The sequence below is a fragment of the Heptranchias perlo genome, chromosome 6, assembly GCF_035084215.1.
Source record: "Heptranchias perlo isolate sHepPer1 chromosome 6, sHepPer1.hap1, whole genome shotgun sequence".
NCBI classification, from domain to species: domain Eukaryota; kingdom Metazoa; phylum Chordata; class Chondrichthyes; order Hexanchiformes; family Hexanchidae; genus Heptranchias; species Heptranchias perlo.
The window spans coordinates 15,341,652-15,362,278 of NC_090330.1; the positions used below are offsets into that span (position 1 = coordinate 15,341,652).

The following is a 20,627-nucleotide window of genomic DNA, read 5'->3' on the forward strand; positions in this document are numbered from 1 at the left end:
ACCCCAGTTCTCAATGTCATATTGAAAATTTATGTATACGCTGGAATCTGCTAAGAAAATATAGTATTATCAACTGTGTGCTATGGGTTGTTATTTATTTTGGGAGACATATTAACAACTCTTCAAGTCTCAATTGATAAATTATTTCTTCAGTCCAAATAACCCAAGCAAATACCTTAGGACCAAAATCTACAATTACCTTATCTTTAAGTGTTCTTCTGAAAAATATGCTTGGATCTAATTTTTTTAAAATTATAAATGAAATTGAAAATATATAAAGTCACCATGCGATGGCTGCACCCCCCCGCCCCCATAATTTTGTCAGCCATCTTCACCGTGTTACCAAAGGTGGTGAAATATATGAGGTAGATTCAACAATCCTACATTCCCAACGGGAAACGATGCTCAAAGACAGGTTTACAACTCTGCAGCACCTATTAGGTAACCTGCATTCCCTTTGAGCAAAGCTTGCCACTGGGAACATGGGACTGGTGAATTGACCCTATATTTCTTCACCCAGCCTTAGATTCCATCACTATCCCTCTGACTGGTCATTGCTTCTGCTAAGCAATAGAATTACTGGAGAAATACTTAAAGATAAGACCATTGCTGGGCTTCACTGGGAGAGTATGATTGTTTCGTGATTCTGATATGCTACTATGTATAAGGCAATACAAAAATGTCAATAGCCTATGGTAGTTAATTTAGTGTGTAGGCAGACTGGCAGAGAGATTTGCTGATTACCAAAAGACCAAATTCACTATGAATGTGAGCTGACAGTTATACAATAAAGTCACTCTTGTTGTTTTTTAATCTCTGCAGAATTGATCTGGTTCTTCCTTTGTAGACATCCTGAATAGAACCCATGATACACAGTACTGAAGAATTATATGACTCATCATTAAATTCTACTTTTCCCGAAACAATCACACACAAAATGTAGGAGTTCTTTAACTATCAAACATTTAAACTTTTTTTGATATGCAGTCCTATGTGAGATGACATTGGGTAATCTTAGCATCAAAATATCACTGCTTGCAAAATTTCTCCAGGATAAGAATTTTAAAATTAAGGTATTGAGGGACCAGGAGCTAATGTAGGTCAGTGAGCACATGGGGTAATGGGTGAGTGGGACTTGGTGTGGGATACGATATGGGCAGCAGAGTTTTGGATGAGCTGCAGTTTATGGAGGATGGAGGATGGGAGAGCAATGTAATAGTCAAGTCTATCAAATTATTGATATACATTGTGAATAACAAAGGGCCTAGCACTGATTCTTAGACATCCGGTAATCACTTCTCACCAATACAACACAGCGCCATGCACGACCACCCTCTGATTCCTATGATGCAATCTATTGCCATCTATAATTGCTCACCTATTCTGCGCTTGTCTACCTGAGGGATCAACCTCCTATGTGGTACTATATCAAAAGCCTTGCTGAACTCTAGATAAACAGAGTCAACAGAGTTCCCTTTATCCACAAGCTCTTCAAACAAGGATGATAAACTTAAACCCTATATATAGCATCTTATTTATACACACCTTAGACTTTAAATCAGGCAAGATTTTAAGAACTATTCCAGGGCAGTAGCCAAGAGGATGCAGCGGATGCAGGCCTATCACGGGATCATCTTCCTGCAGAGATTAAAAAGACAACATAATGTTACAGCAAAAATAAAATAGCTCCTTTTTGTCAGCTAACATAATTACTGAAAATAAAGCAAAAAAGTTTAGATTGTTCCTTAGCTGAACAATATTTAAATACAAAATTCCATTTCTGAAAAACTATGACTATGTACATGAACTGCAGGATCATTCACAGTATTTTAATTGCTAAGGTACTTTTGTGAATTGGGGAAAAGTTATGGAGGTGAAATCATTGCTGTCAGTAATCTTAGCCAAAAATGTCAACATGAGAGAAAAAAGGGAAATCCCATTCAGTACTGACCTTTTGGTCAAGATTGTCAACCAGAGGAATTTCAGCCTCTATGTGAATTATTTTTAAAATTTTCTTTTTGTTCTCTTGATTATATTTTTGTAAATGAAGGTATATTGTGAAAGTCAAGTTCAGGAGTGATGTCAGAAACAAAGAGTGATTAATCCCTGGAATGGTCTTCTGGTTAGAGTAATGGAAGCAAAAAATTTCAATCAATGAAAAGAAGAGCTAGACAGGCTAAACAGACTTCCTAATCTGTACTTATCTTTGTCAACTTCATTTCTTTGGAATGTACTTTTTAAAATGACATGTGTTTGCTTTTAGGTTTATCTAATGCCTCACTAAATCACTTACCCCCCACCTCCCCATCAGCCAGTGACAAATGCATTAGAGGGTTTATCACATCTCTCACTACACACTGCCTGTGAAATGGAGACAGACAGGTAGGATGTAGGCAAAAACTTACAGCTGCTGTCTGCTCTGCCCTGACCAGCTGAAAAAATAGTTCTGGTAGGCACGAGGAGTTCTACTTCGATTGACATGGAATAATAAAAACAGTTTGAATTATATATTTTAATTGGCAGAATGTTGGTAGTGAAATCTCATCATTAGCGATTCTAGTGTTAATCGTGCCAATTAAGACAAATTTCCCCTTTAAAACCAAGATATGAAGAAGGAATATTAGTGGAAGATGAAGCTGTTTAGCTCATGACTCAGAATTTTGCAAACGTGCATCCGCAAACCCATTTACACCACCGTAGTCATTTATCAGCTGGGCGGCTGGACAAGATATCACAAGATGCCAAGACACTCAGTCACAGAGAGGACATAATGATACACTCAACTACTAATGTGTCTTGTCACATAATCACAAAGCTGCCTGGACACCAGCCACAGAGAATTCTGGGCGGAGAGCATCCTGCTCTCCCAGCTGGCACAGTGACATCCAACAGAGAGAAAAAATTAGAAAAAAAACAGATGAAATTGTTTGAAGCTGCTCCAATACTCAGAGTCAGTGGATAGTACTTTGTAATGTTCTTTCAAAATACAGTTCAATGAACAGCAGAAAACATTTTCATTTGCACATGAAGCAACATAAATAATGCGCTAATAAGTCAACAAATACAGAAAATACAGTATGCAGAACTTTTGAGATGAAGTGCTCATGGTGCACAATAGGTCCAACCCCAGACAAACAGAAATCTGATGACTATGCAACCCTTGGGATCCCCTGGTAGACTCCCTAGTTTGAAAACCTATGGTCTCCCTGACCATTTCCTTGTTGTATTTCTTAGTAATCTTACTGTATTTATACATGAACCAGGCATTATTCGAGAAATGTAGAATTTATTGTGTACTATGTATTGTGTTATTTTTAATATTTCAATATAATGGAAATAAATTCTATGTTCTTTAGTCAGAAATTGTGAATTCCCAAACAGTAGAAATTTAAGCCATGAAATTGCGAGACTCCACTCCTGGCAGTGACTCTCACTTAATGGGAACGCAAATTGAATCAGGCATGGAGGTCAGGGTGTCCAATTCAAAGCACTCATCTGGCCATTTTCTTCTGAGTTAAAAGAGTTGACAGGACAGTCCAGCAAGACAGTATGTCCCTTTCAATCAGAAGAGAACAAGATAACTGTACAGAAGGTTATGGTGATATTGAAGATAGGCACCATGCCAAATGCAGTTTTGGCATGGCTACCGAAAAGAACGGATGTGAAGAGTTACAATGCTAAGGCTGCTAAAGTTTAGAGTTCATTTTTGGGGCTTGGCACAAGAAAAATTTTGGCATGACACCAGGACGATTAATTAATTAATTGTGCTGTTTAAGGCTGAGTGCCATAACATTTTTTAAATGATTCATAAACTGTAAATAGAGCAAAATATTGTTTGGCTGCCTCACCTCATCTCTAGTATAAACTATCTTATATAAACATTGGTTGGCTTGAGGAAAATACCAGAACACTGATATAACACTAGGATTTTCCTTTACCTTTATTACATTTTCTGCATCTTCGGAACATGTAAAGATATCCTCTCGCCAGATTCTTTCTACATCTCCTGCACAGTTCTGTATGAAGTAACTATGATCCCCACAGTCATGGACAACAGCTCCTAAGACATAAATTTGGCATTCAGCCTAAAATAATTCGCAACAAGCAAAGGTAATATCACAATACCACAGTGCAGTTGATGCTTATTATTTACCAACAACCTTTCTGCCGAGGCTTGATGCTTTTCAATATATCTTTCATTTTAAAAAAAGTCTAATGAGGTTGCTTTTTCTATTATATAAAACAGATGTTCATCACTACCTCTAAATATGAAGTACAATTGAAACCATCAAAACCTATTAGCAGCCATTGCAAAAAGAAAATGGTAAAGTTACTGGTTGGAGATATTTAAATCAGTTAGTGTGAAATATTCCTTTGGTCAAAAATGACATGCTACTGGCATAAAGGTCAAACTGAAAATGAGAAATAACAAGAATCTACTGTGTTAAAGGGCAGATGAATGACCACAAAAAAAAATCTTTCTCCTGCTGTAAGGTTTTTATTGTTACCACAATTTGAGAGCTTTGTGTCTACACTTCAAAAGTACTTCATTGGCTGTAAAGTACTTTGGGATGTCCTAAGGTTGTGAAAGGCATGATATAATGCAAATTCTTTCTTTCGTTTCTTTCTCATTCGAAAGATTGCACTTGCAACAGTGAAGCCCAGTACTACATTCAATTGTCAGCCTAGTTTATGTGCTCAAGTTCTGGAGTGGGACTTGAATTAACGGCTTTCTGATTCAGACGCAAGAATGCTACCAAGTGAGCCAAACTGATACCTGAATGATTTATGCAGGCACAAATCTGCAGGCAAGTGAGGAAGCAGCCCAACTCCATTCGACATCTGCTGAAGTGGTGATGGTGCTGCATGAAATGGTTGAGAGGAGGGTTACCCTCAGTACCACTCCAGGGCACCATCTCTATATGTCAGCATTGCAACATGCCTGCAAGGAGGTGCAGCAAAGTTTCAGGCCACACCTGACCATTACTGTAACTGTATATACCAGTTCTTTGCTGCATGGTAGCTGCAAGTGTCCTTGCCACTAATGGTACAGCTCTGCACCTGCCTCTCTGCTGACCCAGACCCTGAGAAGGCAATTCCCATGAGATAGGTGTGTCAGGATCTGCACAGATAGCTGATGGGTGTGGTCAATCATGCTAAGCTAGCTCTTGATCACCCTAGCATGCCTTCATTCATACAATGCTATTAAAAGCATTACATTCTATTATTGAATTGTTTCTGAGGAAGCACCTCTGTAGAGTTATTCAGGCATCTATATATCTTGGTGCCATTAGGCTTGCTGTCTCAGCTTCCTTTGAAAAGAGGAGCCTTCAACTGTATTGATCATCTGCTAAAACCAGTAATGTTCACCTTGTCTGTAGCTGCAGGTGTTAGAGTATCTGTGCATGCCACAGAGCATCGCTCATAGAGCCAGAACTGCTTCGCATAAGTCTTCATCTTCAAATATATATTTCCTGGCAAAGTAACTACTACATTACTGAAATCTGTCCCAATGCCGATCTTTTAAAAGCCGCCTGTATACAAATAAACTGGGAAGCATTTCTAGGCAACTCTTACCAGTGTCATACCACCCTATATGTAACCATCGAGCAAGCACATTCTGTCCGGGGATCAGTTTTGGTAGGATTAGTCTTGCAGAATTTACATCTTCGGGTATTGAGATTCCACTGCCTTTGCCTGAAAAGCAATAAATATGGCAGTTACATGCAAATTCTAATACCAGCTACAAGTTTTGTCAAAGTAAACTTGTCTAATGAGCTCAATTTTGAAATGGTGGCGGTTTGGCAGCAGGAGGGATGAGTGAAGTTGCGCGTGGCAAACCCGAATAAAAAAAACTTACCTTTTCCGACACGGTCGCGATGTAATTGATGGTGATTAAAGTTGTTTCCGGGTTTCGCGTCCGGCAGCCAGCCTGATTGACAGGCTGGGTACAGACAGGAGCTGCAACGCCGAGGACGGGGGGTGGGAGAGGGTGAAAGAGAGAGCGAGACATCATCCGGCACAGGAACATAGAGTGAAGGGCGCTAAAGATCGGGAGAAAGAGAGGGGAAGATCGGGGGGGAGAGAGAGGAGGAAATCGGGGGGGGGAGAGGGGAAGATCGGGGGGAGAGAGAGGAGGAAATCAGGGGGGGGGAGAGGGGAAGATCGGGGGGGGAGAGAGGGGAAGATCGGGGGGGGAGAGAGGGGAAGATCGGGGGGGGAGAGGGGAAGATCGGGGGGGGGAGAGAGGGGAAGATCGGGGGGGGAGAGAGGAAGATCGGGGGGGGAGAGGGGAAGATCGGGGGGGGAGAGAGGGGAAGATCGGGGGGGGGGAGAGAGGGGAAGATCGGGGGGGGAGAGGGGAAGATCGGGGGGGACATCTGGGGGAGAGGGGGCGATTGGAAAGGGACATCGGGGGGGAAGAGAAGGGCATCAGAGAGGGAGTCATCGGAACAGGGTGGAAAGGTAGGTTTATTTTGTTTTTTAAACTTTGTGCAATGGTTTTTGATTTAATTTATTGCGTTTATTTTTGCCTGATCCAGCTCTTCACACCTGGTTTCACCAGGCGTGAATTGGAAGCTGTGGGAAAGCCGCCCAGGTAAGTTTAAAATCGTTTTAACTATCTACTATGTCAGAAATAAAGTACCTTAAGTACCTCAATGAGCTATATTTGGTTCTTTAACTATCGTCCCGCCGGCTTTAATTGCCGCCAGGACTTCCGGATTCGTGAAGTGCTCGCCCAACACACCCACAATTTGATTTTAAAATTGAGCCCTATGTGTCTGTGATGTTCTAAAGTGTAAAATTGAATTATGTTGCAGTAATCAACACAGAATTAAAAACAGAAATTGCAGGAAATTCACAGGCGGCCAATCAGCATCTGACCTGGTTAGGAAATTGATTGAGTGGCAGGAGACAGAGAGTATGGATACTGGGCAGGTACTCAAATTGGCAGGATGTGACTAGTGGTGTCCCCCAGGGATCTGTGTTGGGGACTGAACTATTCACTATATTTATTAACAACTTAGATGATGGGATAGAGAGCCACATATCCAATTGATAACACAAAGATAGGCAGCATCGTAAGCAGTGTAGATGGAAGCATAAAATTACTGAGAGATATTAATAGATTAAGTGAATGGGCAAAACTGTGGCAAATGGATTTCAATGTAGGCAAGTGTGAGGTCATCCACTTTGGACCTAAAAAGGATAGATCACAGTACTTTCTAAATGGTGAAAAGCTTGAAACAGTGGAGATCCAAAGAGACTTAGGGGTCCATCTATATAGATCATAACAATGTCATGGACGGGTGCAGAAAATAATCAAAAAGGCTAATGAAATGTTGGCCTTTATATCTAGAGGACTAGAATACAAGGGGGTAGAAGTTCTGCTACAGCTATACAAAGCCCTGGTTGGACCACACCCGAAGTACTGCGTTCAGTTCTGGGAATCACACCTTAGGAAGGATATATTGGCCTTGGAGGGAGTGCAATGTAGATTTACTAGAATGATACCTGGACTCCAAGGGTTAAATTACAAGGAGAGAGTTGTATTCTCTGGAATTTAAAAGGTTAAGGGGTGATTTGATCAAAGTTTTCAAGATATTAAGGGGAACTGATCGGGTAGATGGAGAGAAATTATTTCCGCTGGTTGGGGAGTCTAGGATTAGGGGAAGTAGCCTAAAAATTAGAGCCAGGACTTTTAGGAGTGAAGTTAGGAAGCACTTCTACACGCAAAGGGTGGTAGAAGTTTGGAACTCTCTTCTGCAAACGACAGTGATGCTAGCTCAATTGTTAATTTTAAATCGGAGATTGATAGATTTTGATTAACCAAAGATATGAAGGGATATGGGGCTAAGGCCTACTTGAGTAAGCCTTAGCTCCCTACTCAAGGCCTACTCTGTGACATAACTCCTGGTCACAGATCAGCCATGATCTCATTGAATGGCGGAACAGGCTCGAGGGGCTAAATGGCCTACTGCTGTTCCTTTGTTCCTTTGAAAGTAAAAGACAAGTTAACCTTTTGGGTGCAACTCTTTATTATAACTGTACATTAACATTAACTCCTCATTAATTAATTTAGGAATTATGTCAAAAAGGTCTTACAAAAAGAGTGATTAACATGTGGAATGGACTTTTGGTAGGGAAATAGAGCAATGCTCCTTGGAAACATTTAAGAAACAGTGATGGGAAACTGTAGGTTCTTTCTGTAGGGATGACCTAGGATGGACTAAAAGCTTTTTACACCTATACCGATCTTATGGTCTTGCAAGCGTTCCCAAATTTATCTCAGCAGCAGTTAAAATTTTAACAAAAATATTTTTAAAAAACAGAAATGAGCATAGGGTAACTGATTTCCACAGAAAGAAAGGGAAGATCGGAGAGCCATCCTGTTGCACCTGGCCTCAGATTGGTGTTGACCAGAAACCTGGGAGCAGGTTGTCTGCTCCAACTCTTGGCTGCAGAAGGAACATGGGTCTCAATTTTAAAACGGAGCCGAGAAGGGGGCGGGGGGTCAATTTGAGGTCGGGAAATCCATTAGAACGTCTTTTATTTTTTTTTGTTGGTTTCTCGTCCGACTGACCAGCTGATTGACAGGCTGGTCACAGTCAGAGGGAAGACCAGCCAGGGAGAGGATGCCTTCAGGTAAGGCTGCAGGTAAATCTTTGTTTGCATGGATGGGAGGGATGGGGGCATGGGTGGGCATAGGGACATGGGTGGGCATAGGTGGGCACAGGGGTCGCAAGTGATGGGGGATGGGATCGGGGGTCAGTCACGGGGGTGTAGCATCGGGGGTCATCACGGGGGGGGTGGGGGCGGGATCGAGGGTCATCGTGCGGGGGTCCGCAATTGTTAAGGGGGGGGTCGGGGTTGGGGGATCGGGGGTCTACGATCGGGGGTCAGGGGTCGGGGGTCCGGGATGGGTCAGTGAAGGTAGGCTCGTTGGGCCTGGGGGAAGCACTCCTGCTCCTCCGGGCCCACAAGCTATGCCTTTCTAGGCACCGACCTGTTAGTCTTGGGCCTTCTCGCCTCCTTTCACGAGGTGTAAAACAGAAGGCCCGGGAATCCCAGCCCCCCGGGGTTGAAATCAGGAATTACTGAAAACTGAGGCCTGAAGCCTCCTTGAAAGGTTTTAAGGCCCGACCCGTCTCTTGGGAGCGGGTTTGCCGCCTGCCCCTCGTCCCATCCCCGTGAAAACCGCAAATGGGCGGGTTGGAGGCGGGTCCGAAATGGTGGCAATTTTCAATGCCCCCCACCCCCACTGCCCCAACCCACCCGTTTTTTACTTTGAAAATCGAGCCCATGGTGTTGCTAAGTCCTTAGAAAGGGGAAGAGGAGAATACCACAGGGAGGATGCAATCTCTGCCGCTCAGACAGCATTGCAAGGCGTCTGGTAGGAGAATTACCCGCACAAGAATAGAATGCAATCCAAAGGGTTTAAACTTGCAATAGATTGAAAGTCAAAAAAGGAATATTCCTTATTTATTAGCCTGCTTTGCTAGGATTTCCCAGGATAATTTGTTACCACGTCTCATCATTAAATAATCAGATCTGAGTATCCTCTCACTTTGTATTCTTTTTAATCAAACAATGTAATTCTTTCTCCAACTGTAAACACCAATGGGGCGAAATTGGGCCGTTTAGCGCCCGTTTTGCAGGCAACACGCAGACACCTAAGTCCCAAAAATGGTGTCTGAGATGCGCCGTACCTCCTACATGAAGTGCGCAGGACGCCATCTTGCTAAAGGCGTTTGCGCACACGCAACTAACGACCACCGGCAGCAAAAGTAGAGTAAGGAGATGATGACGCGAATCAGTGTGCATTGCTGATTTGATGCATCCGGTGAAATTTTGGAACGCCACACCAATGCCCTGTCTTAATCTCGCACAGCTGAACAGGACTTAAACGGCATGAAGGGATCTTGAAGTACTTACAGGTTAGTTGCTAGATTATTTATTCTGGCTGCTGGTGCAATTGTACGTGTTTTTGGATGTTTCCTATTCTTGGTTAAAGTTTCAAATTCTATAAAGAATGGTTTGGCTGGTCTTGCAGTGCTTTTAATGGCATTTAAAATATAGTGCTGAAAAATGTTGTTTCCAGACATGGGTGGCCTGCCAGGGCTTCCTCTGGGAATTGAGCATGACTGGGAGAATGGAGAGAGGCCACGCAGAGCAGGACAAGCTGCTAGAAGAGGGAGGAGGAGGAGGAGTTGCAGGGCACTCAGCAGGAGGCCATATCCAACGAGGGTCTTCAGGGACCAATTCTCTTAGCTCAACTTCAGCGACGACCAGTGCATCAGATGTCTGTGGTTCACTAAAGAGGTCGTGACTGAAATTTGTCAACTGCTGCAGCCACAACTGCCGCCTCAAAGCAGGGCAAGGACAGCATTGCCTGTGGCTGTCAAGGTAACTGTGGCGCTTAATTTTTATGGCTCTGGCTCCTTTCAGGCTGCTGCTCAAGATATGAGCAACATCTCGCAGTTTGCAGTGCGCTGCTGTATAAGGGAGGTCACTGAGGCGCTGTACGCAATGAGAAACAGATTCATCACATTCTCTCTTGCCAGAGACAAGCAGCATGAGCGAGCACAAGGGTTTGCTCGCACTGTGGGCTTCTCCATGGTGCAGGGTGCCACTGACTGCACGCATATTGCCATGCATGCTCCACATCTGAACTCGGCCTTATTCATGAACAGAAACGATTCCACTCTCTCAATGTGCAGCTGTTGTGCGACCACAAGCAGCGCATTATGCAAGTGAATGCCCGCTATCCTGGCAGCAGTTATGATTCCCTCATCCTGCGGCAGTCCTCTGTTCCACCTATATTTCAACCAGCATGGCCAGTCAAAGGCTGACTACTGGGCGACAAGGGTTATCCCCTCATGAAAGGGCTCATGACTCCAGTCAGGAACGTACGCACACATGTCCACAGCAGGCCTACAACGACAGCCATGCTGCCACACGGAACATCATACAGCACACCGTAGGCATCCTCAAGTAATGCTTCCACTGCCTGGACCGCTCTGGAGAAGCCCTGCAATAGTCAGCTGAATGGGTATCAAGATTTGTCGTTCTATGCTGCATGCTGCACAACCTCACCATTATGAGGGGACAGCCCTTTCCATCGCCTATCAGTCGTGAACCTGAGCAAGAGGAAGAGGAAGAGACGGAGGAGGAAGTGGAGGAGGAGGAGGAGGAAGTGCACCAGGAAGTGGAGGAAGAGGCAGGGAGGCTACAAGGTCGACAGGTCCTGTTTGCCAGTGCTCTACATGATCAGATTATTAATGAGCGATACCAGTTACCTCAACGATACCTCCCCGTTCACCAACAGTTCCATACTTCTTACCTTTCCTCTCTCACATGGCCATCAAATCGTCCTCCTTATGATTACACATTGCTTCTTCCCTCAGCTCATCGCAGGAATAAAAACCACCACCAAATGCAAATTCAAATCCACATTTATAAATTAACACGTGAAATTATGCAAACAAACTGAGACTATTCACCCTTGTGCATTCCCTTAGTGCCTGTCGTTCGTGTGCATTTACCTTTCTTAGTGCTCCTAAGAGGTTCATCCCCAGGGGCTGGAGCTTGGGAGGTGGAAGACTGCTGATCTTCAATTGAGGAGAGTGCAGATGGCCTTGAAGGATGACCTCAAGCAGTTCTGGACCGAGAGGGCCCGTCTTCAGACTGCACCATCTCGGCCTGGGCTGCAACAGTCTGAGCTGGCTGGCTGACAGGCAATAGCAAGGGCACTGGCAGAGTGGCAGGGATGGGTGCAGGAATGCTGTCATTCTGAGAGAGGACAGCACGCCCGACTGTCATGGCGCCACTGTCACTCTCCCGGGGCGGCGCCTCAGCAATCCTGGTGATCTGTTGGAGAACGGTTCGCTGGACTGCTGTATGCCCTGGAAGTCCCTTTCAACAATGGTACTCAGAGCCACAATAGCAGCAGTCTGAGCTCCCAATGCAGCAGTCAGATCTTTGATGGCAGATGTTTGTGCTGCAATGGAAGCTGTGACATTGGTCATCAGTCGCTGCATCATGGTGGGTTCCACAGGTGTGCTGATGGAGGGGACCACTGTTCCATGTGGGAAAGGATGGACTCCAAGCTCTATGCAAAGCCTTGTGCCAAGTTGGAGCTGTACTCCTCCATGGCCCTTGACATTGTGTGCAGGCTTTCTGGTGGGCTTTCCAGTGCACCAAGCATTTGGTTATGTAGGCCCAAGAGCCTTCTTCTGTAGCCTGGCCCATTGAAGTCATCATCTGATTTCTCTGCAGTAGAACTAGTGTGTGACCTCGCCCTCCGGCGAGCTAGCACCTGCGATATCTGTTCCCCCGCCCCGCCCCGGCTTCTGCGCACTTGTGCCTGATTTCTCACCATCTGCAGATCCTTCCTCTATCCTAGCCACTAAAGTACGCGCAGTGTCAGTCTCTGAGCTGGTGACTGTGAGTGTAAGATTGAGTGACAGTGTCTCTTCAACATCACTGTCTTCTTCCTCTGCCTCCTCTGACTGGGCAGGTTCCAGGTCTTGGGTATCTGAAATGACAACACTTTAGGAAGGATGTCAAGGCCTTAGAGAGAGTGCAGAAGAGATTTACTAGAATGGTGCCAGGGAAGAGGCACTTCATAAGAACATAAGGACATCAGAACATCAGAAATAGGAGTAGGAGTAGGCCATATGGCCCCTCGAGCTTGCCCTGTCATTCAATAAGATCATGGCTAATTTTCGACCTCAACTCTACTTTCCCGCCCGATCCCCATAGCCCTTGATTCCCTTAGATTCCAAAAATCTATCGATCTCTGTCTTGAATATTATCAACGACTGAGCATTCACAGCCTCTGGGGTAGAGAATCCCAAAGATTCACAACCCGCTGAGTGAAGAAATTCCTCCTCATCTCAGTCTTATATGGCCAACCCCTTATCCTGAGACTATATCCCCTAGTTCTAGACTCTCCAGCCACAGGAAACAGTTATGTAGAGAGACTGGAGAAGCTGGAATTGTTCTTCTTAGAGCAGAGAAGGTTAAGGGGAGATTTGAAAGAGGTGTTCATAATCACAAATGGTTTTGATAGAGTAAATAAGGAGAAACTGTTTCCAGTGGCAGAAGGGTCGGTAACCAGAGGACGCGGATTTAAGGTGATCAGCGAAAGAGCCAGAGGCGACATGAGGAAACATTTTTTTACGCAGCGAGTTGTAATGATCTGGAATGCACTGCCTGAAAGGGTGGTGGAAGCAGATTCAATAGTAAATTTCAAAAGAGAATTGGATAAATACTTGAAGGGAAACAAATTACAGGGCCATGGGGGAAGAGCAGGGGAATGGGACTAATTGAATAGCTCTTTCAAAGAGCTGGCACAGACAATGATGGGCTGAATGGCCTCCTTCTGTGCTGTACCTACTATGATACTATGACAAAGGGACACAGGTTGAGTTATGGTGAGGGGAGAGGAGAAAGTAAAAAGTGCGTGCTTACACCATCTGCAGCACGAGTCAGAAAAGATTGTGGGCTGAGGGAGAAGTGGGAAGCGAGAAGGACGATTAGGTATGCAGAGACCCTCATCATCAATCCTTCCAGCACCGCCAGTGGCTACGGCCTCAGCGATGGCCCTTCCAACGATGGCCAGCACTGTCTCCTCCACAGGAGTTATGACATGTAGGCACACTTGTCCTGCTCCAGTTGTTTTTTGTTGCCTCCTGTTATGTGCCACCTTCTCCTTCCAGAAAGAGAGAAGTGTGTTGGTCAGTTTCCTGCAAGATGTATGGATGATGTGGCAGTCATGGTTGAATAGCTTCCAGTGTGTGTGTGACCTGTGAGTTGTAGGTGTGCAGCTTGCAATAGTGGTAAAGTGTGAGGGTGAGATGAAGCATCTGATTTCAATGGTTGAGTATTGATTGAAAGAGATTGTTGGTAGGTGGGTGATAGGTGGATGTAGGACATTGAGCAGTGGAAGAAACTAGTGGTGCAGTTGGTACGATATGCCACTTGAAACTTGAACTCACTCACCTTGACTACTCATATTAAATAATTGAACTTCTTCCTGCACTGCATCCATAGTCTTGGCGTATGCTCCTAGCATTTATCTCGTCCGCTATTTCCTCCCACTCCCTCTTGAGTATATGTCTGGAGGGCCTCTTGCCTCCCGCGGATACAGGATGCCCCTCCTTCTCTCCATCTCTTGCACCAAGGCCTCTAGTGCATCATCAGAGAACCTCGGTGCACACTCTCTCGCAGGCGCAGCCATTCTTCAAAGTATTAGAGCACTGAATCACTTCTCAGACGACTCCCACCACTTCTTGCAGCCACAGTGCACCTCCCCTTTAAGAGATGCAAGCTGCCTTTAAGTAGCGCTAGCAGAATTGACCAGCGCTAATGCGTGCAGCCAATCAACAGCACAGGTAGTGCTGGCTGCACGCATCAATCATTTAAAACAGCAAGCAGCACGAATGTTACGTGCATCGCAACGAACGGGCGCAGGTTAATCGCGTACCACAATCCCAGCAATTTTTTTTGTATTATGGAACTAGGGTGTGTTTAGCACATGCAAGTACAATACAAAAATTCAACGTTTGTGCTGTGCAGTCATTGTATTGCTTGAGCTTTCTGTAACTGGCAAGCACAATGAGCAATGCCTGTTACCATAGTTACAGTTTGTAATGAAAGATTAGCTGGATGGGTACTGTAAAAGAATACAGCACAAGCACAATAAATGATGCATCATTATCTATTGCAGTATTGTTTAATTGAATGGATTTTCTCACAGGTATTAACATTATCAGATAAAATGCTCACTTAATTGTCGTTTTTGTCATTAATATTGCATCCAAAAACACTCAGATCAGGAAGTGCTAAGGTTTGCCTAAAGCATTACTGTGGATATCTTTTAATTTTTTCTTGTATTTTTTCAACCATTCCATTTTACAATCATTGGACAATAGAAATTATTCTAATGAGAGATTAGAAAACTGGAGATAACATCAAACAATAAATATTCAAACCTTGAACTAAGGAGTTCAGGTCACTGAGGAGTTAGAGAAGATAGTTACAAAATGCAATGTCTAGTAGTATGCAGTTCCACAGTAAAGTGCATTTAAAGATAATGCAAAAAAGATGTTATAAAGGAATTATTGCATATGGATTAATTTCAAAACAAAATAGGAAATTAAATGAAGTAGGAGGGCCAATGAGCGAGCATTGTCATGATTACTTCCCATGTCTAATATTTGAAGAAAATCAGGCGTCTGACTTTAACATTCCCTCGGTTTAAGTCAAAGCCATCTCTTAATTCACTGCATCTGTGGGCAGTTTTTTTCTCTCAGACATCTTGAGCGCAGGTGGTAGAGGATTATACACTTTGCTATAATCAGCAATGTTGCTATCAGTTTATTTTGTTCCATTAGGATATTATTCAACTTGGGAAAATCATCTCTTATAAATACTCTGGGTTCAGGGCCATACAGACCATTTACTACTCTGGCAATGTTCTTTCAATTACCCGCTTCCCCAGACAAATAATAGCAATGCAATATCCAGCACTGGACCTCATTACTTATATAATCTGCAATTTCTCTGTATCCATAGACATCACAAAAGCTCTCTCCAAAATGAATAGCCTCAGAAACCAGCCTGGAGAAACAATTCAAAATGGCCATGTGGCTATGATCATAATTTTCACCAAGGCAAACCACAATATTAATGATTTCTGGATGAGATGATCATAACGCGAGCAAGGGAAAATGGGGCCTAACATTTTTTGTTTTTCTAAAAAATGGGAGAAAAGCATGTTTTTTCCAATATCAATTAAGTGATAATAATGATTCAGGAACACACAACTTTCAAACATGTGATTTGTGAGAGTGCAATTTCAGTGGTGTCAAAAAACTTTTTAAAAAACAATCACTGTGCACCTGCAATAATGATCAACAATAGTGAATGGAATTCACGATTGCTGGAGAAAATGTCAGAACAGGTGAGAAATCAGCCAGCAAGATTTAAATGAGGCCCAGAAGTTAAAATACCCTGGGTCTCATTTTTGGAACAACGGATGAGTTTCTAATTCAAAGCAAGAACTAGCCCAGAGTTAAAGTCGAGCTAAAAATTAGGAGCGAATATTTCTGCAAAATAGCAGTGCAGGACGTGCATGCATGAATGAAAGCAACAGTTTTTCAAGATGGTGTACTGATACACAAATAATAGCAAGGATGTCGCAACCAAAGTGTTAGAAGTGAAAATAGTTGCCATGCTGCAAGAGACAAAGTACTGCAGGAATGAATTTCCATGGGTTAGATCAGCGCACAGTTTCTTTAACAAAAAAGTAGACATGAGTGAAAAGTGGCATAACAGCAGTATGAAGCGCTAACTGATTATTTGTCCATGCCTAGTGCTGCTCTGAGGATTTGTACCTCTTCAAAATTGGATTAACAAACATTAGCAAAAAATTAGAGGAAAAAGCCATGTTACGCTCATATTAAAGACCAATCTTGAAATATTCACGCAGAATTATGCAGCTCTGGAGGTCAGTCAAAAAGTGGGTAAGACCTGGCACTGATGAGTTTAGCGAAGGGAATCGTTTCAAAGTAGCGACACAGCAGGGAGAAAAGCCAATAATGCAGACGAGTTTTCTGTCTCCCAGCATGTACGTCCCTTTTCAAAAATATATTTATGAAAGCTACAGGCCCACGCACATTTAAGTCAACAAAAACTTTTCAGATTCTCAGATCACCGTGCTAGAAATCTGTCATACAACCATGTATCATGTTGCACAATGGTTAAGTAAATTGCCAACATAGATAATTAAATATTCTGTTGGAGATTGAATAACAGGGTTGTTGTGTCCCATGAGTTGCAGCAGCTGGTATAAAACTTGGCACCTCATTATACTATGATTTGAATGCACATGTCTTTTTCAGTTATATCAATACCAGACCATCACAATGAGCCTTGCAATGAATTCATAACTGAGTTCATAAATTAACTGAGTTCATAAATTTCTCTTCACAGTCCAAGGATATGAGCATTGTGCAGTGGTACGTAAAATATAGACAGACACAAACAAAACAAGAACATGTTTCTTGTACATGTTTTAGAAATACACTTGTTAAATCTGAAAAAGCCAATGGCCTTGAACTTACTCACATTTTGTACCACGCGAGTGCCAGTATCATGACAGGTGGTTGCCTGCTCTTGTTCAACAAAAGGCTCATGGAACAGAGGTGGCCCTCCTCTCAAAGTAGCTTGATCCTGGGTAAGGCTTGCTGCAGGCTGCATCTCTTGAACTTCTGCCTGGACAACCTAGTGTTGCCTTTTACGTGCCACTTGCTTTGAGGGGATAGGCTGAATGTCTGGCAGGAGTTGCTGTTGTGAGAAACGGCAGCCTCGTGCAGGTTAACTCCAGCTGTTGCAAATCCACTGGACCCTGGATCTGTGTCCCCACTGATCAATGAGGTGTCTGGTCTGAAAGCTTTGAGTGACAATATCCTGCATCCTGAGCTGAAACCTAGTACATGGAGTTCTGTCTAACCTGTACCCACAGCCACCAGGGCTGCAGTCTGCGATTCCATGGAGGAAGAGGCACCCACTGATCGGGGGCCACTTCTCAGGAGTGGGAATGTTGCAGAATCCAGTGATACTGCCACATGCTCTGTTGACGACTGCAAGAAAGAAAATGCTTCCTACATGTTACTAGGAAAAATGAATGTTGTAGACTCCAGAATCACACTTCTTAGTTGCAGTCCAAACAATTCAGTGAAAATATGCTCCCCTCTCCACTTCCACACCCCAGCAGCCTCCTTCCAATAGCATAACCTTTTTTAAAAAAATTCATTCTCAGGATGTGGGTGTCGTTGGCAAGGCCGGCATTTATTGCCCATCCCTTGTTGCCCTGAGAAGGCGGCGGTGGGCTGCCTAGCGATTTGATACAACTGAGTGGTTTTCTAGGCCACTTCAGAGGGCAGTCAAGCATCAGTCACATTGGGTGTGGGACTGGGTCACATAGAAGCCAGACAAGGTAAGGACAGCAGGTTTTCTTCCCTGAAGGACATTAATGAACCAGTTGGACTTTTATGACCATCTGATACCTCTGACTTACTGTGAGCAACTCCATAGTAGATTTGCCACTGTACTATAAAAAAGGCACAGTGAGATATGTCAGTTACATATATTCAGGCCATATCTCCATTGGCACAGTAGCAATTTGTAGCTGGCAGTGCAAGCATACATTTACTCCCTGCTGGTAAACTTTAAATGTATTGACACTGTTGGCAGTAGGATACACATTCTCAAAATGTTGAAATAAGCTGCTGTAAGTTTATAGTATCCAAGATGCCCAAACAACGACTACCTAAGAAGTTTTAAAGCTATCCTTGACTTCTGTGGAGTGGAGTAGAAGTGGTGTGAGAAGGCCACCCTTAAATAGCATCAGGCTGTCCCATTCTGGAATTAGCTCAGAACCAGATTATGGAGTTACATTGTCACTTTTGGAGCACTGTGAAGCAAAAAACACTTTACAGTGATACAAAAGTGGCAACATAACTGCTCCCTTAGAGTGTGTCATATTTATCAAAATATCAAATAGCTTGAAATTCATTTAGATAGAAACATCTTTCAAATACATCCAGAATTGCAGCTTATTTTGACGTTTGGTAGTTTAGAATCTGAACAAGCTGCAGAATCATGTTGCCAGGGGTCCAGGATTAGCAGCTTCAATGCAACTGCTGTTAATCTTTTGATGTAATTTGCAAAGCTAAATAAAAACAGGTCAGAGAGCTGGCAGTGGGAGACAAGATTCTCTCCCAAGTGTGGTCAATATAACTACATATAGAAGGTAGATGGGGAATTGGGGGAATACGTCTCCCAGTCACCATGGTATCCTGGGACTTGAGCTCATCCAAAACTCTACTGCCCCTATCCTAACTTGCACCAAGTCCTGTTCACCTATCACCCCTGTGCTCGCTGACCTACATTGGCTCCCGGTCCAGCAATGCCTCAATTTTAAAATTCTCATCCTTGTGTTCAAATCCCTCCATAGCCTCGCCCCTCACTATCTCTGTGACCTCCTCCGGCCCTACAACCCTCCGAGATCTCTGCGCTCCTCCAATTCTGGCCTCTTGCGCATCCCCGATTTCCAATGACCCAACATTGGCGGCCGTGCCTTCAGCTGCCTAGGCCCTAAGCTCTGGAATTCCCTTTGTGAACCTCTCCGCTACTCTACCTCTCTCTTCTCCTTTAAGTCACTTCTTAAAACCTACCTCTTTGAGCAAGCTTTTGGTCACATGTCCTAATATCTCTTTATGTGGCTCAGTGTCAAATTTTGTTTGATAACGTTCATGTGAAACACCTTGGGATGTTTTACTATGTTAAAGGTGCTATATAAATGCAAGTTGTCCGCGTAGATCGTATGGCTGGTTGTTGGGGGGTGGGGGTAGGTGGGGATTATGGTATGCATAAATTTCTCACAGTGGCAGTATGGGACAAACTTGATAGACCAGCTGATCTTTTCCTGTCCTTTGTTTTCATATGTTCTATGTTCATAAGTACTATCAGATACAGCCCAGGCCCAACCACTTAACCACTTTTGTCCGTATTGCAACAAAACAGTTAGACAGGCCGGAAGGCATGACTTTTGATTTTATCATATACTCTAAATTATACTTACAACAGAAAATTAAGCTGACTCTCAGTGCAATGTCAATCTTTATCTGCCTGAAGATTTTACTTTGAATTTTTTAAATAATGCATTTCCCTCCGCTTCCACTGTCTTGATCGTGTCACATATTGTGGCATCTGTTGCTAAAAGACTTGCCGATGGCTGCTTGGAAGTACACAAAGGGTTGATTCTTCCTCCAAATCTCAGGGGCTGCCTCAGACACACCATCAACTTCGCTTCCATTTTGAGCAAAAATACAAATTCAGATGGTATCAGATTGAAGGTAGGTAGAGAGGGGTTAGCAGCAGTGGAGAGCAGGCAGGATTGTTGGATCTATCAGCAATTAAAGGATTGCTGAATCTGGGAGTGGTTCTGGAGTATGGCAGTACTATGGATGAAAATCCTGGGGTTTGGTGGCACTGGGGTAGGGTTTAATTTGGGGTTTGGTTTAGTGGATGATTCCTACCAAAACCAAAAATAACAATTGTATGCCTTTTCTTGAGCCTTGTGTAGATCCATAATAAATATGAAGAACATGCTGTTCCCTGTTCATATCACTGTAAATAATTAATGGCAATCATTTTCATCTTTCATATTATTTAAAATTTATCGGTGTCATCCTCTTGCAGTAAGTGACTCCTTGAAGATCCTTTTAAGTTTAATAAGGATACACAATCTCACTGGTTGGCTGCTTTTGTAGGTGAAATCCACCCTGATGTCAACTAGCAGACTGTCAGAAAATGCTGCGGATTTGAAACAAATTTCTTCCTCAGTTCATGCACTGTACAACAGAAATTGAAAATTGTCACATCTTTCTTGATTTTCTTTCTTTTCCTGTGCAGCAGGAAGAGAGAAGAGTCGTGACTTGCATGAAAGCCTCTGCTTACACTGCTTTTGAGCTGAGGATGCACAGCAGTGACTCAGGCTAGCTTGTAAATAAATCATTTCCTCCCTCCTTGTGGTCTCCTCTCAGTTCTGTGGC

General features: G+C 43.5%; 1 protein-coding gene across 1 annotated transcript in view; it reads right to left on the reverse strand.

Moving 5' to 3' along the window:
• Positions 1-20,627, reverse strand: part of LOC137322767 (von Willebrand factor A domain-containing protein 3B-like) — a 207,923-nt gene that overhangs the window by 10,657 nt on the left and 176,639 nt on the right. The window contains exons 29-31 of the mRNA XM_067985798.1: positions 5,578-5,697; positions 3,939-4,060; positions 1,546-1,638 (exon numbers count right to left, since the gene is read on the reverse strand). Coding sequence (XP_067841899.1) covers positions 1,546-1,638; positions 3,939-4,060; positions 5,578-5,697 — 335 coding nt within the window. The remainder of the gene's footprint in view (positions 1-1,545; positions 1,639-3,938; positions 4,061-5,577; positions 5,698-20,627) is intronic.